The 27,717-nt window shown below is 35.5% G+C and overlaps 1 protein-coding gene across 16 annotated transcripts in view; it reads right to left on the bottom strand.

Annotated features, from left to right (window-relative positions):
• TENM2 (teneurin transmembrane protein 2) overlaps positions 1–27,717 on the bottom strand; it is a 716,298-nt gene that overhangs the window by 315,392 nt on the left and 373,189 nt on the right. For 10 of the 16 annotated variants that reach the window (XM_052816231.1, XM_052816228.1, XM_052816232.1 and 7 more), the window contains one exon: positions 5,902–5,985. The exons of 5 other annotated variants lie outside the window; for them this stretch is intronic. In XM_052816231.1, the coding sequence (XP_052672191.1) occupies positions 5,902–5,985 (84 nt within the window). Of the gene's footprint in view, positions 1–5,896; positions 5,986–27,717 lie in introns of those variants that run through there. One more of the 16 variants, XM_052816245.1, reaches the window with a different exon arrangement.

Genomic DNA, 27,717 nt, shown 5'->3' with positions numbered 1-27,717 from the left:
TTTTTTTTTTTATACTGTATACAGTTTTACTTGCACAACTTGTCAAAACACTTTGTGAAACCATAAAAGAAGGACAAGGATTTCATACCATTAAACAGACCTTGGTGGCAGGAAGGGAAGACATTGAATTTGTTTTTACTTGAGATTTTTAAATTTTTAGACAAAGAATCTGAATTCATATCTCTGTGTAGTCAACCCTGTTTTTTTACCTACTAGAGAATATAGTAGCCAAAGGTTCTTTTTTCTAAGGTTTCCAATCCATGGCTTTCATTTCTATCTCAAAATCTTAAAATTAAATATCCACCCATCCATATGGAGATCCAGGCATTTAGTTTTTTGGATTTATTAAAATCTACTTATACTGATAACAGCATAGAGACATATGATTTGGCACGGTAAACACAGGTTTAATAGCCTAATTGCTTGGATTTTGGATAGTGGATCATTATGTTAATGCCTCTGCAGTAAAGTGCTAAATAGGAATTCCCACAAGAAAGACTTCTCATTGCTGACTGAGAAGGAAAAGGTAGGACATACCGGGGTAATTTGGGAAGAGACTGCTCTTCAGGGACACAGGAGAGGAATCTTCAAACCAACAGGACTACCAAGCTCTACCAAAGGGAAGAAAGCATGCCACAATACAAAACACCATGAATTCTGACTTTGTCTGAATAACCCAGGGACACCGGATGATTACATCTTGTCTTACAACCTGGCTTGGAGGAAAGATAGCTTCACAGAGCTTTACAGGATAAAGACATACTCTATAAAAGTAAACAACTCTGCATGAATGTAGAATTTCTTATTGTACAGTATACAGCTGGATCTTGAGATAAACCTCATTATTTTGTTCTGCAGTTGCAATGTTGGCACTGTACATTATGTTCCCTTAAATACCTTCTCCCATCTGACACTGATCCCACACGACACCTGAACCTGCTCTGCCTTCACAGCCACAGATTCATGGACGTGACAGAAAACTAGGCTTGCTTAGAAGTCTAAGAATGTCATTGTGGAAAGATTTTTGCTTTGATAAAAGAAAGACTACATGAGAAGTTGTCCTGGTTTCAGCTGGGATAGAGTTAACTGTCTTCCTAGTAGCTGGTACGGTGCTATGTTTTGAGTTCAGTATGCGAAGAATGTTGATAACACTGATGTTTTCAGTTGTTGCTCAGTAGTGTTTAGTCTAATGTCAAGGATTTTTCAGCTTCTCATGCCCAGCCAGTGAGAAAGCTGGAGGGGCACAAGAAGTTGGCACAGGACACAGCCAGGGCAGCTGACCCAAACTGGCCAACGGTGTATTCCATACCATGGGACGTCCCATCCAGTATAGGAACGGGGAAGTGGGGGCAGGGATTCCCCGCTCGGGGACTGGCGGGGTGTCGGTCGGCGGGTGGTGAGCAATTGCACTGCGCATCATTTGTACATTCCAATCCTTTCATTATTGCTGTTGTCATTTTATTAGTGTTATCATTATCATTATTAGTTTCTTCTTTTTCTGTTCTATTAAACCGTTCTTATCTCAACCCACGGGTTTTGCTTCTTTTCCTGATTTTCTCCCCCATCCGACTGGGTGGGGGGGAGTGAGTGAGCGGCTGCGTGGTGTTTAGTTGCTGGCTGGGGTTAAACCACGACAGAAGTTTTCCATGATAACCAGGTATTTTGAAAGAATAAATATACGTTTAACATTTTTTGATCCAATAATAAATTGGATAAAAATAAAAAAATAAATAAAAGGCATCAATATAGCTATCTGTTTTGTAAGTTCCTTTTAGTAGTTTAGTATTCCCTTCAGTTTCCTGAAAAAGTTTCATTGTTTTCCCTAAACTTATGCCCACATTTAATCACCAAAAATGCACCTCCACCACACAGCAGATGTGTCATTAACTATTTCTGAAAAAAAGTGAAATAAAATCACCCAGCATGAGAATACTATGGAATAAGTCAACACTAGCAGATGGTGTTTATTTTGTCACTGTTTGTGTTAAAAATTACCACCTATTTCATCAGTTTCTTTAAGGTAGAAGCTTCGTGTAAAAAGTGGAAAAGCTATTTTTTATAAGCTGTCACAGAACTCCTTAAAATATAAGTTCTTGTTTTCATGGCTTCCAGTTTTCTAGGACATGGTGCAATACACAGGAGATCGGTTTGTATAAATCTGACACGATCGAGTATTTTGCTAGCAGCTCAGTCTTTCAACACACAATCTGTTTTGTTTCTCAAGCAAATTTGCAAATTCTTTAGTTCAAATACTGGTGTTTTCAAGACAAATTCTGTAACAAGTGTTAAGTCTGCTCCTAGGAGAGGCACCTGGTAGAACTGTCAGCTTGTTTTCTTCTAGGAACCAATATGCAAAAGAGTTTTACTTCCCCCTCAAAATTTCCTACATTCTCATTATTTTATTTTATCACACACTTTTGGCTTTGCGGTTTACATTCTTTGGTTGATTGTTTCTTAACAAAACAGTATGTTGCATGAAGAGCAATTGTACGACCTGGACTTGGCTAATTAAAGAAATCATTGCTAAAATCCCATGATAAAACCAGGTTTTGCTCGTGTATTTTTGAAAGAATTTCCATTAAAATGGAACCCCCCCAAAACCTCCCAGAAATGCAAACCCATATAATCCTCAGTAAAGCAAATCCACATTGAAAGCATCAAGGTGAACTAAATTCCTCACTACTGTGATTTAAACAGAATTATGCTATCCACAATATCCATACACAGTATTTAAATACAATTTGCAACAAAGTAAAAGAACTTATTTATATCTGAAGGTTGCTGGACACCATTCTCCCATTCTACCATTCTCACTGATGATTTTAAACGTCATGCCATAGAGACATCCTTCTCCTAAATCAAAACCCCATACAACCAGTTGCATTTTGTTTCTAAATGTCATAAGCACAAGATAAAATCCAATCCATTTTCTTCCCCCAGAAAAGGCATAATCCCTATCTTCATTAAATTATTAATTGATAACATCCCAAAATTAAGAATTTATTTGCACATCACAGATCATGACCGATCTTTGAGATAATTGTATGCTTGCTGCAGCGACATATCAAATACATAGCTTGTTAACTATAGCCATTCAAATCTCCTTTTGGTATTGACAGGATCATACATGAATTCAGAGACTATGGACTCCACTACAATGTCCAGATTTTTGTGCTCCCAGTTTACTCAAGATCATCATGTTGAAACAAACAGCAAAGATGCTTAAACTGCACTACGATGGCTGCAAAGTGAACCAATAGATAGGAAATGGTAGGAAAAAGGCTGCCTGGATAACCACTGTTAGTGCACTGCAATATGTTTTTTTAATTACTTGACTCGCTCCTTTCTCCCTCCCTGTTAAGTCTTCTATTGCACTTAGTGTTTAGGTTGGCTTGCACACACTATACAAGGAACTGACCCTTTTATCTTTATTACTTAATGAGAAGCACAGGCCTCTCCGCATCCTTTTCAAATCATACTCTAAGCAGAGCACTATTAAATTTCTTCCTTTGCTTTTATATATTGCTCAACATTACTATCTGAATGCGTTAAAAGCATTAATTAATGATTTTGATAAATCTCTGAGCTTTTGTTACATTATTTTACAGCTATAAAAAGAAACCCAGGGTGGTTTTGTTCATTTGTTTGTTTGTTTTTATTTTTAATTCTGGATGTATGAGATAGATTTGAGATATTTTGGGGTTTCTTTTGTTTTGTTTGTTTGGTTTTTAATCTAATAAGAATTCCTCTCCCAGAAAAGGGGAAGTCAGAAAAGGTGAGATTTAGGTCTACTCCAAATACTAGGTAGGGGACATATTGAGATATTTTCCTATAGGATGCTTTGTATTCTTTTTTCTTCCAGAGTCTGAACATGGATCTGAAAACAATCCTTCTGCCCGTATTTCTGAAGCACTGACCACTATAATACCCATGTTCAGCACTTAACCTCCTTTTTTTCCCATTAACTCTTGGTCTGCACAAGCGGCATCTTTCTCCTTAGCAAAGCAAAGGCTGAATAGATCAAGAAACCTAACATTTTATTAGAACACAGCAAAGCAATCCACCCACTAAATGAGCACACTCGATAACTGGGTACTTTTAAAATGAAAAGTCTGAGGGCTTTACTTATGGTGATACAAAGAGTCCTCTTCTGTTGACACAACATGCACACTGAAAGCATTGCAACACTGTTTGGATGCATTCTCAGCCAGCTGAGGCTTTAAACCAAGGTTAGTGCCATCTGTCTGGTTTTGGCAGCATCCAGATTGAGGTAAAAAATCCCATGGCACTTTTTAAAAGGAACAGAGATAAAGCTTGGTTTTAGTCAGTTCCCTTGAATTATTAACATAACAGATTTGGCTGACATCAATGCCAGTCAGCACATCTGGATCTATAAGCTCACTGCATGTTTCTTACCACATTTAGAGCATGCAACAAACTATTTTACTAGTCTCATCAGATTTAGTATGTCCAAGTAATCAGAGTCATAAAAGTAATAAAAAGTACTAAGTTTTCCTATTACTTGTCCCAGTTCAATTATTTTCTTAAATGCATGTTACTGTCAAGCCAGAGGTGAGAATTAATACTACCGTCAAATATTTTTGAGTTGCTATATAGTTATTAATACATTCTTGTGTTGTTCTCAATTTCTAGAGCTCTGAACAAATGCAATACCAAAAATTAAAAGCAATATATAAATCAAATTTGTTTGAATTGGGAAGACTATCAGGTTGCCAGAGAAAAGAACTAAACCAAAGAGAAACAACATGTGATGAAAAGTCTCAAAGCTTCAAATAAGAGAAGACATTGTTCAGATGGATGCAATTTGTAGGGCAAAACATTTCCATGATCCTGGAAAATGCACTCAGGTATTATTCTTTGAGATTTAGTATGGCCTAAATAGCATATACAGTTAGTATAAGTGTACACATCCAATGAATGAAAACCATTTTTTAAATTCAAGAAACATCAAGAGGAAGATGTCACTGAATCATTATCTTTGTACTAAAATTCCTTAAGAAGTCTTTGGATTTATATTACTACATCTTGTTAATTTTTTCTTTTGCTAAACAGTACATTGCAAGCTTTTTTCCAAACATCCTCCTCCTCCCAAAGGAGTTTTGCTCTCAGGGAAACAAAAGGTATGTGTGTGCATGTGGAGTAGTGGTACTTTAAAAAAAATAATTGTCTATCAATGAGGTCATTCCTTAAAAACCAAAAAAAAACCCCAACAAAACCCCCTGATAGTTTTGCACAGCCCCTAAGACACAAAACTTCAGTGACACACCAAAGTGTGACTGTCTGAATCTGAAACTTTTAGATAGAAAAAATTGAAATTAAGACTAAAGATGAACAGAGCTATCACTAAATCTTTCAACAGAAAGTCGGATTCGAGAACCACTGAAGAAACATGTATCACATGCAAGCTTTTACCAATGGGATAAAACGTACATAATTGCCTTTGTGAAAATACTGCTAGATATAGGTACCATATTGTTTTTAAATTACGCCTGTGTGTACCCAGATCTGGCATCTCTTACATATCTCAGCTCTCTTTCTCTCCATGTAATGAGCCCCGTCCCATGAAGCAACGTCAGCTCAGGGAAAATGCAGCTCCTTCACCATCAGTGAAGACTCACAATAAAAACCCCACCCTTACTTAGTTCAATCAAATCAGGAAGGTAATATTCAGCAATGAAATAGAGGTAAGTAGTAAAGAGATCACGTATATTCAACAGAATATAAATACCCAGGAGGAAAAAAACCGCAAACAAACAAAAAATCCCACAATACATAATAAGCAGAACATAAACAGAACGAGATTAATCGGAGCAAAACCCACAAATTCTAAACTAGGTTCTAAGTTTACAAGGAATAGTTTAAGCAAGATAAAAACCTTACGTATTAGAGAGTTCTTTGTCTCAGCCAGCTGCTGCCAGCTTGTCTGTCTGTCTTTCAATTTCTCAGAAAGGTGTGTGTGAAAATCTAAATGAAATAAAACAAATACATTTTAGAGATGGCTCTTTTCCTCCTTTTCTCCCATTCCATTCACCTTTGGTGCAATACAGCCAATAGAATATTTCACCTCCTCCCACCCAAAGCATTCCTGAATAATAAAAAAATACATTACTCATTATTATCTAGAGATTGAGAATTCTTTTATCTTGTTATCAAAGACATATCAATGACAATAATATATGGCATATCGAGTAGCAGTAATACTGGTGAAATCTTGCTTTGCAGGAGGTACATATAACCACTGTCAGCATCATTAACCACAAAAAGGACAGAGTGCATAAAATCTGGCTATAATATGTGCATTAGAATTTAACCTGAAGTCCATAAGAGTTTCCATACATGCTGTTCAGTAGGTATTTAAGATCATACTAACTTATTTTCAGTGTATTATCTTTTACTCCTATAACCAAGTATGTATCATTACATCCTTCTAAAAGATAATTTTTATTATCTAAAAACAGACTCTTAAGATACATTTGGAAAATGGACACTTTCAGCTGCAATAAATCACTTCTTACATGTTTATTGCAGCAGCATGATGACTTTTACATTGACTATCAACATAATCAGGCTCATTCTGCTGCATCTCAACTAGACATGAACCAGTGAAACTGCACTGTTGCAAGGAGATTCTTTTTTGCCTCATAAAAACTCTCCAGCTTTAGGAAGACAGATTTTAATATATACACACCCCCCCCCCCTTTAGTTTTGAGTAGTCTTTCTCTTTGACTAAAAAGAAAACAGGTTTCTTTTGGTTGTACAACTAATTCAAATATACCTGGGTTTTGAAAACATGAAGTGATTAGGGAGTCCTCTTACATTTGAAAACCACAAAATCAATTGAAAATTGTTATTGAATTTCATAATAATGACAGGAGAGTTTTCAGATGTCATAAACAGGAAACATAAAACCTATTTTTATTTATTTACATGAATTTCCTTGCACACACCAGTAAAATAAAAAGCTGTAATTATTAATGTACGGTCACTTCAATTCTTGTTCTTCACTGCCTTTAAGGCTTCACTGGGAAATTATTTTACTTGGTACATCTCAGGTTCAAATCCTTAACAATTTTTATAAGATAATAATTTAATCTTGCACCCAAGACTCACCAGAATCAAGAATGAAAATGTGTTCTGTATAGCACAGTAATTTATTATATGCAAAGAAAAAAAGGCAAAGCATAGACACTTAAAGATATTAAAACAGCTGACCAAAACAATAGAAAATAAACCACTTTGCATGTTAAAGATGCAAGACAACAAATTAGCTATTTTTTAGGAGCACAAATATTTTGGACCTAAAACGCATGCAACAGAAATAATGTGAAAGAATGGCAGCTCCTGAGTTTTACATTGCTGGCTTTGGGGGTAAAAAGTAATTTTAAGGGACAAGTTACACTTTTACAAACAATAAAAACCAGTTTACTGAACTGGCTAAACGTCTCCTTGCCACACATGAAATTCCAGTTTGATGTGGTATGACTAGAAGTCATTTTCAGGTATTTTGGCTCATGTCTAATTAGTTCAGCTTTACTTTTGATGATACAGACTTTTGATTTAAAGCAAGGAAGGAAAACAAGAGATTTTCAGGAATGTTCCACTGAAAGATGATTCTAAGAACAATAATGCAAGTAAAGCAAAGATACGTGAAGTGCGGAACACAATGACTATGAATATAAACACTTCGGTAAATTAAAAAAAAGAAATCATTGCAATTTTTTTCATTTTGTTGTTACCAGCAATTTTCCCCAAAATATAATACTAAAGGTTGATGAGATTATTTTCATACTTTTCATATTTTAAAAATAGGAGAAATTAAATATAAGTAAACAGATGCATACTCAGGAATATATAAAAAAAAAAGTCATGGAATTGTTTTATTAAGCTTTTTTTTTCTTTATCTCTTTTTATGTGAAAATGGGACCGAATGCTTAAATACAGTGCAATTCTTCTGTGGTACTTACAATTAAATGAAACAATTTTAGTAGTTTGAAATGTTACAGTTTCTGTAACACACCCTATATATCACACCCTATAATATGCAAATTTTTGAAATCTTTACTGTCTCTATTTTTGTTTTAATAGAAGTTTTGCTTTCATTTCTCTCTCAAGAGGAAAAAACCAGAATTAATCCATCAACAGTTTATCTATTGACATTTTATCACATTATGCTTTAAGCTTGTGTATGTTACTGAATCTGCTATTTTCTCTTTTTACTTGTCTGTGGCCACCTTGGGATATTTGATCCTTACAATTAGAAAGGGTACAGATGAGGACAACAAACTGTTCCCCCACAGAAACTGAACCATCTAAAACTAGTGGCTAAAACATAAGTTTCCAAGCTCTGTTTCTCCAACAATTAAAAAAGAAGTTTGTTACCGATGCCCAAAGGAAAGAATAATTTAAATGTCGAGACACTTTAAAAATAGTGTCATCTGAAGGGAAGTTTCGCTGGGTATTACCTTCCTTTGACACTCACGGGGAGTTAAACCTAATTGCATTTAGGGTTATCTCTAGCAGCTACACTCAGAATCAAACATCCTCATGAGGACTATTGTTCTAACTAATCTACTTATTAGGCTTTTATTCAGATTTAATACAGGCTTTTATAAAAAACATCTCAAAGGGATAGTAATGGATTTTGCAATTATCAGACAGGAAAGAATAGACTATGACCTACAATCTTTGGCCTTGCCAAAAATTAGGAAAAAAATATTTTTAAGTAAATCTTTAGATTATTACGTTAATTTTAGTCCCTATCAGACACCACACTTTACATCAGGAAAAAGTAAAAACTGTGTGAATTTACTATGCTTTCCTCTTATACATTCCTCCAAAACACAAACACCCCAATGTCCACAGGTCCGTTTGCTCCTACAGTAACTGACAGAGAGAAAGAAATCTGCTTTCTCTACATTACTTTCAAAGATGAATTAGTGGCAGTTTTCAGCTTGCTGTCTCAAGTCCCAGTTTAAGTTAAAAAACAATGCTGATAGAGCTAATTTTAAAAACAGTATGAATACTAGCAACACTTTTTGAAAACTGAGAAAACAAATACTACAATTCCTAAACTGGTCTCCTGTGAGATATATGATGTTCAGACTAGCTGCTTATATTCTACATGTTATTCAGCAAACTTATTTTCTTCCCCTTTCCTCACAGCAGCCTATTCAGAAACTGATACTCTGCTTCCACCATTCTATTACTTTTTAACATTTACCTAGTTTGTCTCACACCCCAACAGTCTCCCATGAGGCCTGGCACTCTCACGAGACCTACACAACGTCTTCCTGCTGTCCCTCAGAAAGGCTGACAAGGAAAGGTTGTAATTACTCTCCTCATTTTCATTCCCTCTCTCGCTATGCTGTGTAACCAGCAATGAGGAGGCACCTCTGAACACCGCGCAGTCGGAGGCCCCACTCATCAGGATCCCAACGCAGAGCATTCCTGGGTCCCACAGGACACATCTTTCTCACAGCAAAGAGGCTGATCACCAAATGTCCTGTTGTTCTTAATTTATGGTTCCTCTTTTGAGCTGGCCTGACAATGGCTCATAACTATTACCTATCCAGGAACAAGTATCACTCCTCTCTCTTCTTTCTCTCTCCCCCATCCCCCATCCCCAGTTGTTTTATTCCTTCAGAATTTTCCCCTTCATAGTCCTGTATGAATGGATGCTTCCAACCATGCACTATGAATTTTCAACCTTATTAGTTTAGTCAGGTATTCTGGAATTCCACTTTTTAACATTTCCCAATAGGCATCACTAAAAGCTTGGCTACCAATCATATAGTATATGCTCCTCCCTTTAAGATGATAGCACATTGTTTATGTTTTGGTGTTTTGTTTGGGTTTTTTTTTTTTTACAGTATGAAAACTTTTTGCGTTTTATAAGGCTTGCTTCCTCCACCCATAATTCTTATACCCCTCTGTCAATATTCATCTAGAAAATAACTGTGGAGCTTTAAATATGACCAGAGCCTAAATATCCTCCTAAGCTCTGATAAACAGAAGGGGGAAAATGAGAACAAAGTGGCATAACCCAATTTTTACTGGTAATAAACAATAAAAAGACAGTTTATTTTTATAAACTAGCACTTCAGAAGCATTAAAAAAGGTCTTACAAATAAATACCCTTAATTTCTCAGGCTGCTTCCCCTCCCTCCCAATATTCACATAAAAACATCCAGTAACAAACAGTTGCCTCATTTCTGTCACACCTACATGGCTGAGGCTTGTCCCAATTGTCTCTGATTTCCTCTCTATTGAACACTTTCAATGAGCAGAAGTTACTCCTCTGTTAGTACCTTGGTACATTTTCGTTGCTATTTGCTCAACATTTATTACTGATTGTTATGGTTTTTGAGGAGTAGGACAAAAACCACAACAACTGACAGAACATTCTCCCAGTACTGGGCAGGTCAAAGCTCTACGTTTACCTCAAATAACCTTTCTTAGTTTTGTTTTTTTCATCACATTCTCCCCTAACATTTTGGATCAAGCATACTGGACAGATGTAACAAATGTGGTACTCTTAACCTATAAGCATACCATTTCTGGAGGCAAATAGTGATTAAGACAAGATTAGAAAAAAGTCAGTGATATAAAAATCATGCACAAATGTATGGGAACATGTACTGTTCTGCAATAAAAGGGCCACATGAATTTTCTTTTCCTATGTTATCTTGACAGAATTACTATCTGCTGTCTTATTCTATTATGTTCTATTGCACATTTTATATCCAATGTTTTGTTTGATCTTTTACAAAAGTTGTATTCATTTTTCTCTCCTCGGAAGCACATTCACCAAGCCAATTAAACTTAAAAAAGCTTTACCTGAATAGTATACTAGCAGCTCTCAAGCAGAATTATTCTCCAGTATAAAACATCCACAAGACATTTTATTTTTTGAAAGTATACACTTAAATATGTTAACACACCACCAAATATTCATGCAAGAATGACAAACACTACAAAGGAAAATGTTCTAATATTAGTTCAACTACATTGGGAAGCTTATTATAAGTTCAGTGAACTCAACAGCAAATACATCATTTTCCCTCTCCTCAGTCTACCAAAGGTAAGGTTACAAAATGGAGGTCGGAAGAATTTTTTACTCAAATTGCTATTTATGATGTCTTAAACATTAGCAAACATGACCAGCAACAGATCTACTGCACCAGGAGCTGAATTTTCCCAGCTCATTGCCCATGTCTTTTATACAGAATCAACTACGCAATTAGCTACATTAGAGACAACATTACAGGCCTTAAAATGACAAATACCTTCATTTTGTATTTTCATTTCCTATGGACTAATAAAAGCATTAGGATGTACTAGTACCATAAGAATCACAGGAACATGCATAATTCAGATCAGCACTTAGTAGAGTGCATAGACATGTCTATTTCTTTGTGCAGAAGTCTGCTTACACTTACGAACTTAAAGTGAACTGAAACTAAATTTCAAGTGGATTTATTTAGGTCAAATTAAATGGTTTCTACTTGTGTTATTTCCAAAAAGAATTAAGTACAGGCCCTCTTAAGTCCAAACAAATATGTCTACATAGGAATTTCAATCAATTTCACAATACCACTTTAAAATCATGCCACTAAATCACTGGTAGTTTGGATGAATCTTCTTAAATGCCCCTGAACAGTCAAGGCCTAACATCTAAAATATTCATAATTGCCTCTTAATTCGACGTGGTCATTGACTCACATAAAAAGAAAAACTCTAAGTGAAACTTCATAACATTTTTGCTCTTCCTCAAGCCGTTTCCTTCTGGGTTTGTTTTGCTTTGCTTTTTAAAGTAAGGGTCAATTTAACAACTATTACTTCATGCTGTTAGGAATGGGTTAGTATACCCATACAGGTCAATGACTTGGCTACAGGTCAATATCCCCATAATTTATAAAACCATAAGCCACAATTCTCATGGGAATAATTTATTAAAAACTAAGAAAAGCTGCAGTCTCAAGTAGCAACTACAGGTACTCTAAGGTTGCTTTCTCTTTCTTTAATACCTCTTCCATGCAAGTGTTTCTCTGAAATAACACTTTACTATTAGTTCAGCCTCTGTTCCAGTGACTATGTTATTAGGCTAATGGGGAGAATTTAAATTACCGAAGTACAAACTAAACAGTTCCTGGTGAAAGTATCACTTTTTCAAATCCAGCTATCTGGGGGAAGAAAAAAGAAATAAAAAGCACTAAACCCAGTATCATAACATAAATATGGTGACAAAATTCACATTACACAAGTTTTACAACAAAAGTGGTCAGGTAAAAAGTTTAAATTTAGAGGGGACTATATGCATTGTACACAACCAATCAACACTTCAATTAAAAGCACCCACTGCTGCTGTTCGTCGCTTTTGGCAGCACACTAAACTGCATAAATAACAACTGCATGGAAAAGGCTAAAAAGAATTTAAATTCTAAAAAGAATTCCTTAAAAAGAATTTTTCTCCTTATTGTGGGATACATGTTGATATCCTGTACTTTTTCAGCTTGAAAGTGTAAAGAACAAATAAGTCAACCAAAATGCTACAGTAAAAATTATCTGCCACATACCACTTTGCTGCTTCTTTTGTGAGTAAGGGAATAAAACAAAGTTAGCTGCTCTTGATAAGATTGCACTTGTTTTAATTTATTAACTAATGTCAGCAAAAGGGAGCACTGTGACAACTGTGAAATAAACATTACGGGATTCATAAAACAATGGAAAGACAGTTTTCCAGTACAAGCATGCAATTCTAATAGCGCTAAAGTATTATAACCACGCTGGGTGTTGTGTCACCTTGTTCCTCCTCTAAAACAAACAAACAAAAACCCAAAACACCGAAATGTGATTTTTTTCTGTCAAAAGAACAGTGTAAAGTTAAGACACATGGACAAAAAAAGGTAAGAAGGACCAAAGCGCTAGCACATTAGTATTACTGACAATATGGGCATTTTTTTCAATGACCTGAATATTCCATAGGCCCTACAACATCCGGTATGCTTCTAACGCTGTAGCCCATTGCTCATTTAAAACCAAGCAAGCCCCTAAAAATATAAAGAAACACTATAAAAAATACATACAGTTGTGTTCCTCAGGAGCTGGTGATCGAGATCGATGTTCTAGCAATAATAATGCCTTACAAAACAAAGCAAAGCAACTCTTAATGTAATAACTTCAGCATCTGACTTCCTCCTTATACACTTATGTTCTTTGCTGTTAAGAATTATTTTTTGTTTTTAAATTGTTACAGCAAGTTAATTAATTGATGAGTCTCAACCACCTTTAGACCTACTTTTACTTACTGATCTCTCTTCTCTTTCTACAGCAAGTTCTATTAGTGGAAAAAAAAAATCAAATTGCAGTTTTCAAGTAATTTAGCTGGTAAAATCTAATTTGTCATCTATGCCTGTAAACAATTTTGAAGAACCAAGAACTGACACACAATTCACAAGAAGACATGTAGACAAACTTATTGTCTTACTGTGTTATTTGCTGGGGAAAAAAATTACAAAGGACAAGATTTCAATCTCAGATTTTACTAGCTATGTCTTCAGCCTCTATAATGAGATCACCTATAGCTTTGAAACAAAATTATTCTCCGTGCTCTTCAACAAAGAATCTACGTACAACCTGTAGTGAGTCAGATCACAGATCTTTTATCACATTTCTAGTCTAAGAAAAAGTGTAAAACTAGAGTAAACATATGAAGATAACCTTCAGCATAGCTTCTGAAACTGCAGGAGTCTGTCTGTCAGATTTCCTAAAATTTTTATTCAACCGCCCCAGTTGGATTTTTCTTCCATCAATTTCTCAAGTCGGGCTTTGAACCAGCGTAAATTGTTAGTATTCACAAAGTCCAGGGATTAGAAATCCAACAAATTCCCTGAATGTTATATAAAGTAGATTGTTGTTCATTTTGGACCTGCCATTTGCTAATTTGATGTTGTATAGTTCCCATATGGGGAATAAGCAGTGAACAATCATTGCTTATTCACGTTCTCTATGTCACTCACCACTGCGCAGACTCCAATCATGTCACCAGTCGCTGTTTTTTTACACTAAAGAATATTAAACTATTAAAGTCATTCTTCACAAGGAAACTATGCCATACTTTGGGTAACCCATCTCACAGGCTCTTACCTTTTGCAGTTCTACTATATCATTCTTCAAACAGAAGAATGAGAATTTAACATATTGTTCAAGGTATGGACATCCCATACCTTTATACAATGGCAGCGATGATATTTTCTGTTTTGTTCTTTATATAAACTTTCCACTGGTTCCTTTTGTTTGTTGTAAGAAGGGGGTTGTTTGCATTATTGTAATATCCTATGGATATCCTTTCATAGGATTGTCCACTGTCACACTAAAATGACTTTTCTGAATAATAACAGACAATTTGGAGCTCATCATATTTCCTCAACAATTATCAATTTCACCTGCTGTTTTCTCTCCCACCCATTTAGCATCATGAGATTCTTCAGGAAATTTTTCACTGTCTTTTATCTTCACTACCCTGGATAACACTTGGCATACGGAAAATGATCACCTCAGTACATATCTGTTTTCCCAGCTCATTTAAAAAAACACCAAAATTAAGTTTGCCCCATGAATGGAACAACAAAATGCAGGCAGAGGCTGTAACACATTCAAAAAACCAGACAAATTCAGCTCTTTCATGCTACAACGTACATTTACCTTACACATCATGGTAGCTGCTTCCCTCTGCGTACAACGTAGGCTAGTAATAAATATACTCATCTGTTTCCTGATAGATGTGATCTAGCCTTAAGGACTCTGCCCAGTTGCTACAAACCAAGCAGTTTATAGAAGAGCCAGAAGAATTGTCTGGACAAGACAGAGATACATAAACATATTACAAGTTCATGCTGTGCAGTGTTAGAGAGAAAGCATTAGACACAATGACTCAAAAGGGATAACATATTAGAGTAAGTAAATGTAGACAATACTTTCTACATGTACCAGAAGGATATTTATGATGTGAAAAACACTGCAACATACTTTCTGTCTAAGCTACAAATACTGAGTCATGTGGTGAGTGACCTAGTTTCCTTTTCATTTTAAGTATATTTTTAGTTATTCCCTGTTGATTTATGTTTTCATTAAAACCTCAGGGATATGTCTTTTTGAAGTCTGCTGGAGACTGAATGGACATATGATGCTTTGTAAAGAATACCTAGGGATTTTTCCCTAATGTTCTCTCTCTCTTAAAGTCATACATCTAATAGGATGTTCCAACTGAAGAGCAAATAAGCATAATTTGTTTACTTCTACCTTATTTTTCCTTCACAGGAATTTCCATGCAAATGTAAAGTACAATGAACACCAACACATGTATCAACTAGTAGTGCAGTCTAATGACTACATTCAACAAAGGAAAGGAGACTACTGTGCTCTCTGCTTACTGCCACAGCATTCTACAGTTGGCAATACTAGCAGTGTTCTGTATATCTTATTTTTGCAACTGAATTTATATAGAAGTACTTTGAAAATCACCCCAGTATTTATACAAAAGTGGTGTAATTCATTTCCATAACCTTGTGGAATGGCATATAACATTTTATGTAGACAATTAAGGACATTACATCGATTTGAAATACAAAAGACAACCCACCAAAAAAAAGCCCTCTGAGTGCCTCCAATTGTGCAGAAGATGCATTAGAATGGTTTCCTTTTTGGAGAATTCTGAGCTTAATTTGCAATAAGTGGAAAATTCTAATTGTTCTCAAACCAGAAATGTAAAGTCAGTGAAATGAGGTCCATTGTTGTTAATGGTTTTTTTAGTATCAAAATGGACCATAAAACTTCAAAATTTATGTATGGACTCCAAAATTCAGAGCAACTAGTAGCTGAAATTTTTGATTTGCCCCTTCTCTACTGCTGAATTAAGTCACAAGATTAGATTTTATATAATAAACAAGCACAAAATATTGCATAATGACCTAGCTTCAAATGAAGGCTCAATTACAGTAATGATCTTGGTAATTACATTAGGACAGTCTACGTTTCCCTACAGCTCTCTATTTTTCAAATTTAAAGAGAGTTATGTGTGTGATGACAGCTCTGTGTGCTCATAAGACTATTCTTACTTTATCCTGTCTACTTCCGCATGCTCCACAAATTCAGTTTTAAGCTGCAGTTTTCAAGTATTTTGTCAATCACAGTTTATCAAATGCATTCTGCTAAGGCAGCTGTCAGGACAAGATTCAGCAATGACAAGCTGTCTCAGCTCCTGTTCATTCTATCCTTAAGTCACCAAGTCTTATTTTTATCACTGAGGAGGAGAAACACTCTGGCTAGAAAAGGCTCTACCTGTTCACTAAACAGGTAGTTGAGTCACTGCGTTGGCAAGGCTCCTGATCAACAGAACTAGGAGTACCAATAAATTCTCAGTGGCCCATTTATACCTACTTTTTCCTTATCATAAGTGCTATTCTGAAAATACTACTGGCACTCTGCACATAGAAGTGATTGAGTAAAAAGATACAGTGCAGTTTGTCAATTTATCCTGAAATAGCCTCTAGTGGATAGATAAAAGCCATCCAAACCATAGCAAAAGACAGTGCTATTACACAGAATTGCCAAATTCCCCACAAAACATTCCAGACAAAATTCTGGCCTCTGTTACACACACAAAACAATGACAGCATACATCACTATTTGTGTATATAGTGAAAGATCAGTACATACTGAAGTATTTTCTTATAAATCCTGGCAATTAAGAACTTCATGGCATGTTACTCTCTATAGATGTTGTAAGTGATATTTCATAAAGGCTAAAACTGGGATTATGCCAAACTTGCCTTTTAGCATTTTGTTATCGACTATATTGCCTAAAAGAATGTTCACTTATAATGACAAATCACGACTGGGAAAAAAGTATAAATCTGGTTTTCCCCCCCTCCACAGTTATTATCATGGAAATGCCATAAGCATGAGACAGTACACAGACACCTTATCTCCAAATATTTCAGTTGATCAAAATGAGTACTATTTAATCCTATACATGGCATGTTGTGGGATGAAGGAGGGAGTTTGAAAAGTAGATCCAGTGTTACTCTACATCAAACCCCTCTGCTTTAAAGGGAACAGAATTTTCCCTTTAAATAAGAAAGTTTCTGTCTTCATTAAAAAGGAAGCAAGAAAAAGGCCAAGTAGTAACTTGAATTTTAGAAGTGCTGAATATTTCCTGCACCAGCTGAGGTTAACAGAAAATGGTATTTGAAACAGGCTAGCATTTGAAAACAGACCTTATATGAACTTATGACAAAATTTTCAATTCTTGTCCATCTTTTAAGTGTCCATCATTGTCCATTTATGCCATATAAAAGGGCTTTTGCAGAAACTCAATATTGCATTTATCACCTGTGACATATTATAGCTAAAAATCCTTAGTTCATTTTTTGATTTTGTTTCATTTTTTACAGATTCGCAAGTCTATGTTCAATATGTCTTGTTTTCAATACTAAGCCAAAGTTCCCTCTTCATTCTTTTCATTGTTCTAACAGTCTTTGTCTGACATATTTAGAAAATATAATTGTGGATGTGGTCCAAATTCATTATCTTATCAATGTCCATATCAGAGCAATCTATAGGAAGAGGCAAGGTTGTTAAAGATATCAGGAGACACATAATTAGACTTCATTAACACAGAAGAAAATCTGTTCCCAGGTAGATACTGGTAAGGGGCAAGACTGGAAAGATTACAAACACAGACCTAAAACAGATTAAAAAAATATGTAGTTACTATTTCTGATAACAATACTTCAAAAATTAACAATGATATTGGACAAACAGCTCTGCTGGATTTCTTAGTGTAGTGCAAGCAGCACAAAATGTAACTACAGTTAAATAGCTTTCTGAGAGTGTAGGAAAAAAAAAATCCACCTATGTATGTGCCTCAAATCCCTATTTTTAGGACACCCATATCAGCTGTAGCTTGAGTGGCAGAGGAAATAGTTAAGGAAAAAAAAGCAACCAGAATGCTACTCCAATTCTTCAATCTGCTGCAACTGCTTTGGGGGCACAGGGGCAGTAGGGTGTAAAAAAAGCTAAGCTGAATAAGCCATAAGAGGTCTGCTGGCAGAGTGGGTGTTGATGTGGGGTTTTTTTTGTCTCTGATGTTTTGCATCAGGAATAGCTCATCCAAAACCGAAAGCCTATATCTATAAAACTAAACATTCCTACGAATCTATCTAAGATTCAAACCATTTCCTTAGAGTAATTACTGTTATTTTTATAAGTGAGAAACTGAGGGCACATAATATTACACCGGCTTGACACCCCAGTACATCCCCACAACAAAAGACAGCTAAATCTGTCTAAAACTAGTGGTAGAATGGGTGCTCCTGAGTTAGCTAGTCTGCCTAGAAGGAAAAGGAAGAAGAAAGCTAATTAGATCTTGAAGTACACAAAGTAGAGTATGGAGAAAGTAGTAAGGTCCAGTATTGCACAGAAAGAACTTTGGCCTCTCCAGTAGCTTGTGTAGGCACTGAACAGACAGATGAAGTCCAAGTATTTAAAACTAACACAGGAGCGAAGCTATGTCAATGGGAACAAAAAATTGGACTGTCAAGAAGTCATCCCAGTGATGGATTGACTCTGCCTCTTTCAAGTAAACTTGGCTAGTCACCTAATATGAAAAGATTTCACCTTCTCCCACTCATGACTCACTGAGACCTTGGTATCAATGTGAGACTCATTAAAGTAACCATTATATGTTCTATATTTAACTCATTATTCTGTGTCCTAGAGTGCCATTTTGGACACCTAAAAGAGTGAAAGAGCAATAGAAGCATTTTGTGATACCTCCTAGCTATAAATCCTTCCCCCTCTCAAAAATCTTCCATTATAACATGTATAATACTCCATAAAAGAAAACCAGGATTTACATCTTTGCTCTGTTACATTACAAATTGAATAAATAGTCTGAGGTAAGATAAAATTCAGTTAAAACAAATTCCAGATTGGAGAGTAAGGCAGAAGAGATCTAATGTTCAGCTATGTAAAGGAAAGTAATTAGTCTGATGTGTACTGCAGAAACAGATGAAGGTGTAAAGGTAAAGCCACAAATTGAACACGAAGTAACATTCCAAGGAAAGTACTGTTGGATGTATTAGCAAAAGGTTGTACATAACAACAAAAGTAAAAAGGTTTTGGCTGAAGAATGTATATCAAACTTGAAGTTTAATGATGTACATAATTTAGAAGATACAGAAGAAAATAACTTGAACATCAAGGTGTTTATAAAACAAGACTTGCAAAAGAGTTGCTCAGTCTGGAAAAGCCAACTGTAGGTTAGAAAAATGAGTTGCATTAGTGATCAATCACTCAACATGCCCATTAACAGTAGGAGAAATAATGACTTAAATTTTAGCGAGACAGATTGATATTGAATGTTCCAAAATATCTTCTAACCAGGACGTTATTAACAAATGAAAGCGATTACCAAGAAATTTGTAGAGCCAGTGTCACTGAATGCTTCCAAGAATAGGTCAGGGAAATATCCAAGGGATAGCACCCTTGGATGGAGGATGATCGGTCTACACAATAAATAAATAAATAAATAAATAAAATACAAATACACACAGGGATGACCTTAGGTGTAAAGGCCCCAAGTTTTTCTACTTATTGAGCAAGCTCTTGCTCAGTATCATGGCCCTCGCAATTTTTTAATCACCTGACTTTTGTTTGTCTGCTGTATAAGGAATTTAAGCACTTTACTTGAGGTTACAAATCCTACACCAGAAGCAAGGAATATTAGAAACAGCACTCAGCACAGGATGTGTATACAAGTTCTTTTGTGAATTTGAGCCAGTGTGCCCCTTCCAAATCTATTTCTAGGACTGAATGTAAAAAACAGGGTTTTGTTTCTTTGTTTTAAAGTGCAACAAGTTAATTCTTTAGCCATCACAGTGACTGACAGAAGTTCAGCAAATCCTTCAAAGACAGATCCTGTTCCTTGTTCTCCTTTTCACTCTCTATATATACCAAATTAATTTAGATATTCATACAAAAACTGTACCTCATGTTCACAGCTAGTTTTCCTGGTGAAAAACTGCTAAAAAAGAAGCTACATAGGTAATTTCTGACTGTTCATTGCATACTCCATGCTGGCATATAAAGGAGCAATAAATTAAAAAAACCTGCAGGAAATCTTGGAGTAAGAGTCAGCATACCTGAAAAGACAGCTAAGTAGGTAAGCAACATAATTGGTTAAAATTATGTTACACCTAGGAAAAAAAAAACAACTCAAAAGATCCAATGACCAAGATTCAGAGACGACCGTACTGAAGAAATATGTTCAGATTGTAATAGGTGTAGCCGAGCATTTTAATCCTACAAGGCAAATAAACTTAACACCTCACACATCCTTTCAGATAAAGCATTGGATAACCGTCCAAACACTAAGACTCCATTTAGAATGAGGCAGGGGCGGGGGTTGGTCCCAAATTTCCTCTCCTTGACACTCCTGGCATGGCACTCTTGGTACAAGCTTCTACCTTCTTTTTGTGCTGGGCACAAATACTGAACACACAACTATTTTTCAGCAGATCCAAAGAGTGCATTAGGATGGAAAGCATGCTTTATGTATAAAATACTACATGGCACTCCTAGTTCGCCAGCTACTGTAAAAATGTGCCAAGAGGTTTGGTTTTTTTTTTAGATTTTCTTTTTAGTACTAGCCATTGGACCAATTTACATCAGCCTGAAAAAAGGAAGAGTTGCTTTAAAAAATAATTTTCCACTTTCAATCTATGTAATATTTCCCAAATAAGAGAAGTTGACACAATATCTCCTCTCAGAAGCAGGTATGCTAAAACGTATTTTCTGGATAAGGTGCAGTAAAATGAACAAGGGATTAATGTGCACAGTATGACAAATTTTTATGTAATTGTCAAGAAAGCAGAATGAAGAGATGCAGTAACAGGACTCTTCCAAAGAGAGATGTTACTTAAGCAATGCCAGCAAGCTGACCACTGATTCCTGTTTAGTTTTCAGGAAAGACAAGAGAAAGGTAGTAGAAATGTATTCCAAACTTCCTAGAAGGCTGTATGGAGATACAAGAACAGAGGCAGGACAAGACAATTCAAGTGAGTGAATGGGTCACTAGAAACCTGTTTTCTCAACAGTGGACAGACTGTGCTTCATCCCAGTAGTAATCCCCCAATTGTCATTTCTTCATTTATTTTACCACAATACCTCTGATGTGGCTAGCTAGGGACTGAGTGGTCAATAAACTGGGATGTTACATATTTCACCAGTTACCCATGGTCCATGAGCTGTACAACGAGTTCAGCTATTGTGTGGTGCAGTAAAGGTATTCAATCACCTGGGAGAAAAGGCATGTATCAGAAAACAGGATTTAAACCCAAACCTTTACTGTATGCAATGATGTTTATTGTTCATAAAGTCTATACAGCTGCTGACCATGTTCCAACACAGATAAAATTACAGTTGTAAAACCAGCACTCTTCTGAAGTAGGGAGTGAACAGAGTTTGGCAATTATGACAAAGTAGAACCTTTACTTTATAGAGGAAGTTGCAAATGCACTAATTCACCTCTGGACATAAGAATTTTACAAAGTAGCATAGCATGATACATGCATTGATGAAGCAACCAATGGCACTCACACACTTAACTAGTCTTTCACAACTGAAAGGCCTTTTTTGTCTTAGCTTTTTTAGAATTACTCAGTCTTATTAATTCATCACAAGCATTTGCAACTATTTAAATTTCCACATATCAAATCCTATTTTTCAGTAGTGATAGACTCTAGATAATCATCTGGTACATAAAGACCATTAGGAAAATCACACGTATAATAACAATACTTCACAAAAGGTACAACTACAAGGTGGAATGTACTACTTTGGAAGGGTGCAAGTAAGCAATGTCACAGCTGAAGTAGCCTTTTCAAAAACAAATATGTCAAAGTTTATCTTTATGACCTTTCTTTTTACAAGCTGACACTGACAAAACCCTTTTAAGTTATTACTTACTGATCAACATCCCCAGCATGCATTAAAAAAAATTACGGTTAGGATCTTGTTTACCTGACTTAGACACTTAGACTGTGCCCAAATTCTTGCCAGTGAAGCCAAACCTCCTATTCTCTACAGTCAGTGGAGAGAAATAAGCACTCCAGAGATGTCTTCAGAGGGAGATCTTGTCTATCTAACTTAAATGAGTGAACTCAAGACAGAATGGTCTTTCTCTGGCAAGCATCCAAAAGCGTCTACCACTCTATACTGACTCTATAAGGAAATCAAGTGCTTTAGTTGCAAAATTGCTGCATTAAGCACAAGCTAGGTGCAGAATTACGTGGATTAAACCTGTGCTTTAGACACTTTGTTCTTTTAAGCCACAGAACAGAGTGTAAAAACAGTCTTGCTAAAAAAACGTTCTTGCATGACTGGGTAATATAAATTGATACAGCAAGGAAAAATGTTAAATTTAAATGTCACTAAGCATGAGCAACCCTTGGCTGCATCAAGGTATGAGTTGTTCAGCTCAGGCAACAATTCACTTTGAAGAGAACTCAAGGCCTGTGATTAAGCCTACATCTCCATATGTCAGAAAATTCTAGACAACCACTTCCACTACTTTTCACCAAATTCCTATTGCTTTGTTTCTGGATTCTGAATGTCCAGGGAAGTCCACTCACTGCACAGGTATTCAGATTACTTCAAACCAGTGATGTGTTATGGAAGAAGTGTATAAAGGGCCACAAAATTTTAAATTCATACCTGAAAAATCAGACCTAATGACTCTTTAAATGGAGAAGTGGAACCTTCTTGATATTGAAGTAACACACTGACTTTTTGAGTAATTGTGACAACTTATACACAGGATTTGCCATATATCCCATCACAGAGAGAATATACTGAGACCACTTACTACAATCCCAGTAGATAAATAATAGTAACTAACAGTAGCAGTAACTAATAGAACATTCAGGTGCTAGACTACTTATGCATACGTACTGATTCAATGCAGTATTATATATTATCATATCAGTTCTATTTATTTAGACAATTTATTTAGACTGCCCAATTTTATTTCAAGGTATTCACAGGAAGTTTTTTAATGTAATTTCTGAGGACTTAAGTTGTGGATTTTCCCAGAACATCTATGGTGTTCCATGAGTCTTCACCTAAAAATATGAGATTAATGGATCTAAGTGGGAAATTTAGGACAGTAACTACATTGCATACAGCAAATACAATACGTAAATATTGCCACAGTCTTCCTTACATGAAATTAGGGTACAAAGGAAGATTATATCATCAGAACTATGAGATACTGAATTAATTTACCTTCAAATATTAGAAGTAGTAGATTTTCTGCTCATTTCCAGCTTTCTAAGAATCATTTTAATACTAAATATGTTAATGTATCTGTACTAGTGAATGCATTTTTATACTACAGTGTTCTTCATGGGACCTTGTGGTTAATAAACATTATGTATCCTATGTTTATTCAGTTTTAGATTTTAATTATCTTGGCTTTCAGAAAAAGAAAGAAAATATTCTCATTGAATGTCAGTCTAAAAATGATGCAAGTGAGGAATGGTAAAGTACCATTGTTGTAAATTCTCCTTGTTTTCTTTTTGTTTGGTTCACCTAACACAGCTAGATATATAAAAAACCAGGGTGATTAAAAAAGAATATTTAGGACTCGTTATTCAGATGTACCTGCCAGAGCTGCATAATCAAGACGGATGACATCTGTCCTACAGCAGAAGCATTTCTCCGTTTTACAATCACCTTTATAATTTAACTAGCCTGAAGATTCTGTTGAATTGCAAGAACTAAAGATAAAGATTATTTTAATGTTACTGTGAATCAGTTAATTTCTGGTTCTACTTTTCACCATCAAACAATTATATCTACAGCCCTCCTTACCCCCCCCCCCCCCCCCAATTCTAATCTGTGCTAACTGCACGCATAAAACAAAAAGATGGGAGAGAACTGTATTGCTAGCTATGGCAGCATACCTTTCACCGACAGTGACATACTTTACTATTTGCAGACTAAATAAATTGGTTTTCTACATTAGGATTATTCATCTCTCACAACTCCACAACACTACTTTAGAACTGGGCTGTAAAACAAAATAAATTAATCTGTTACCATATCATTAAACTTAGTAAGCATTTTTTTACATCCCATTTTTCCTCGGTAATTCTCCTTTATAGGCCCAAACCCCTACATAACCAAACATTTATACCTTTTTCCCCTTGATGTTTTTTGTGTCAGACCATAATCTTCTTCAATTAAATGTAGATATGGACTCTGAAGACAGCTACTTAAGGTCATGCCAGCAGGAAATTACAAGTTATCAACTCCCCAACTACACTAAAGGTCTGTAGGAATTTTAATACTCCAGCAAGTTAATACTTAATTTATCTTGCTTTGCTTATTTTACAACCAGAGGTTTTTTCTCTACTGTTGAGAGCACCGTCTTCTTTAATGATATCAATACTATCTAACAATCTATGTGATGTTCACTCTTCCATAGATCCAATGTTTAATTGCTTTAGCATGTCCCTGACCTTACTATTTTGGGGAACAGAAATACAGCAAGAAAGGACAAACTGAGGTGATCAGATAAATGAGTTTCCCAAATCATTAACACCATGAAGAGCAAGGATTCAGTGCGTTACTTCAGCTTCATAGGATATAATTACATGTTTTGATTAGCAGATATATTTTCCCAGCCTCAGGTGTCAACAAGGGTTCAAGTGTATAACATGTATAAATGGGTGCTAATTTTACTAGTCATGAAAGTGTGTTTCGCTAATTACATTTATATCCTCTTAGCCAATTTTCATTCGATATTGCTTCTCTGTAGTACATCTTCCTGTTTATTTCCTTACAATGACATTTGAGCTCTTCCAAATGACACAGTGATTCTAAAAATTCAGTAGGCATGACAAGTTATTTCCCCACTGAACATCTGTCACAGTCATGAAAAAGTAACAAGATTTACAGAAGTCTATACAATTTTGTGGTCATTTCTGTACCTCTGTGAATTGTATCCCATTAAGGATGTTATCATCTGGGATTAAAATCTTACGGCAAAAGTGGTGTTCTTCTTTCACCCAGTTGATTCTTGCTAGGAATGTAAGAATTTCTGTTTTTTGACAGAAAAAAATAAGGGAGCAAGCCAGTTTTAAGAGAGTGAAGCCTTTTTCCCCACCCTGCAGTTTCCTGACAAAGTCCTTCATGTTTTGCTAACAGAAATGAGATGAGGATTGACAACTGAAAGAACCTCTTTTCAGACAACTAGCCATAGAATGGGTTGGGTTGGAAGAGACCTTTAAATATCATCTACCTCCACGCCCTAATCAAAACCGTTATGGAAAATATTTAAGGCTTTGGATAGGAACATGGGATAAAACTATTAACCACAAGCTGCTGGAAATTGGAATGCCTAAGTAAGAGCATGCTTCTACAATTCAGACTGCAAAACAAGAGAATGACCCCAAAGGTTTCTAACAGTGATATTGTTGTCTATATGTCATGATCTCTTGGAGTATTTTTCCAAGAGCAATCTGGTGCGTGAATGGCATATAGACCAGATTGCACTCTCTTCCCCACACGATCACTGTTACTCAACGTTATGAAGGAAATAAAGTGGTATGAAGTGCGTCCACTACCTCTTCTGCTACTTACGCTTCTCAGTATACTGAAAAATTCATCATGATGCTGAGCTGCTACTACCTACAGGCACATATGGCAGCACAAGGAAAGTAAGCACCATTATAACCAAAATCTTACTCTCTAGGCATCTTTCTTGTATATTTAAATGTGAGGCAATTCCTTAAAAAGTTATGAAACAACTTTTTAGCATGAGATTAATGTTCTTGAACTAGTGCCAAGATCTCTTATCTACCTCACATAATTAAATGGTTAATATGAAGCCACAATTCACTAGAGAACATTAGCCAATTTTAGCAAGCAGCTAAAGACCTCAAGAGTTCAGTCCTTCATCTTACAGTGTGGCCTCATGCAGTGTTGTTGGCATGGTTGAGGCAAAACTTTGGAGTAAGTAAGAACAATAGGCGAAGAACAGAAAATTCCACAGTATGGCTTAAGGAGTTGCATGAATGCATATGATAAAATATTGGTTTAATCTACTTAGAGTCTGCTTTTGCCACTGATACTTCAAGACCCTTACTAATTATTATAAACAAGACTAACTCCAAAAAATAAAGGGGAAAATCACATGGAAATTAACATATTCAGACTGTGTTAAGTTATTGCAGAAGAGTGCTAGCATAGGGACTGGACTGATAAGCTTGTACGTGGATTGATATAATTACTAACAACTGACAGACTTTCAAAACCATATTAAGAACTTAATGCAAAAACTTCCATAGTGAACGGATTTAAAAAAAAGCCTAACCATGCTGCCAAAAAAGAATATAGGTGATTTACATGTCCCTTGTAAATATTCTGAAAGATTATTTACAGAATAAATACTACATATTCTTCTGATAAGACCTGATGACAATTTATGCTTATTCAGTATGTTACAAAAATAGTGTCTCGAAGCCTAACTGGCACTCGACAAATACTTGAGCACCGTTGAGAATGTTTTTGAAGAATACAGTGCCAATAACCTTACAAAAAAGGTAAAGAAAGATTAAAACTTTCAACTTGTACTAGGTACAGTATGACAGATAACTGAGCCATGCAACACCTCACTGAAGCTGCATGCAAAGCTTATTACAAAATGCAAACTTTAAAAAAAAGTAATTAGACTTCTGTAAAATATGACATTAAAACTACTATCATATGGCTGGCACAACAGACCAAGTGTGGTGATTTTTTTTTTTTTTTTTCTGCTCCTTGGAATGAGTTATATTATGTGTCTTCAGAATTATCTAGTTGGATGGAAAAATACAATTGAAGTAATCATATTTATGATGAGAGGCTTCTTTTGCTTTACTCTACAGGCTGCAGATAGCTTTGCCTTTGTTTTAATATTTTAAATTTGAAAAATGGGAGCAATAAGGAGATAAATTCAAAGATATTGTATGCATGTTCATTTTAATGGAGTCATCAGTACTATTTAGTTATCAATGGACAAAACCTCTCCTTTCATATGGCCTTGCTAAAGGTTTTAAGCATAAGCAGCCTCGTTTCAGAGAATGACATGAGACTCACACATGAAGACAAGTGCATGTTTAAGTCTTTTAATCACATGGGGATTAAATGCACATGTTCTGTACTTGGCTAAAAAAAATTTTAAAATATAATTTTCTGGGTTTTATTTCTTTCCATTAAGGTTATTCTTACTATATACGAGAGTTTTTAGCGAGTACAAACAAAAGCACTGTGGATAGCACAGTATTTCATGTATGTGAAGAATGTTTAAAAATTAATTTTTCAGGGGTTTAATTATATATACATCAAATCAAGTCAGCTGCTATAACAGAACAATTGATACATTCATGCTGTGTGTTATGAACTCTAATTATCGGAATCCCTCTTCAATCTTGACAACTTATACATTAATTTGTTTCTTTGAGGCTTTTTATGCTATTTCTGTTAATAACAGAGTAAGGTTGTACATTGTACTTTTATTCCTGATCATTAGAAATGTAAAGCACAACATGAGCCAGAAACTGTAAGAGAGGGAAAAAAAGCTTTAAATAT

Source organism: Harpia harpyja, chromosome 20 (genome assembly GCF_026419915.1).
Source record: "Harpia harpyja isolate bHarHar1 chromosome 20, bHarHar1 primary haplotype, whole genome shotgun sequence".
NCBI lineage: Eukaryota > Metazoa > Chordata > Aves > Accipitriformes > Accipitridae > Harpia > Harpia harpyja.
Note: the sequence above shows the minus strand (reverse complement) of the source record. Positions and strands in the feature narration are given on the sequence as shown.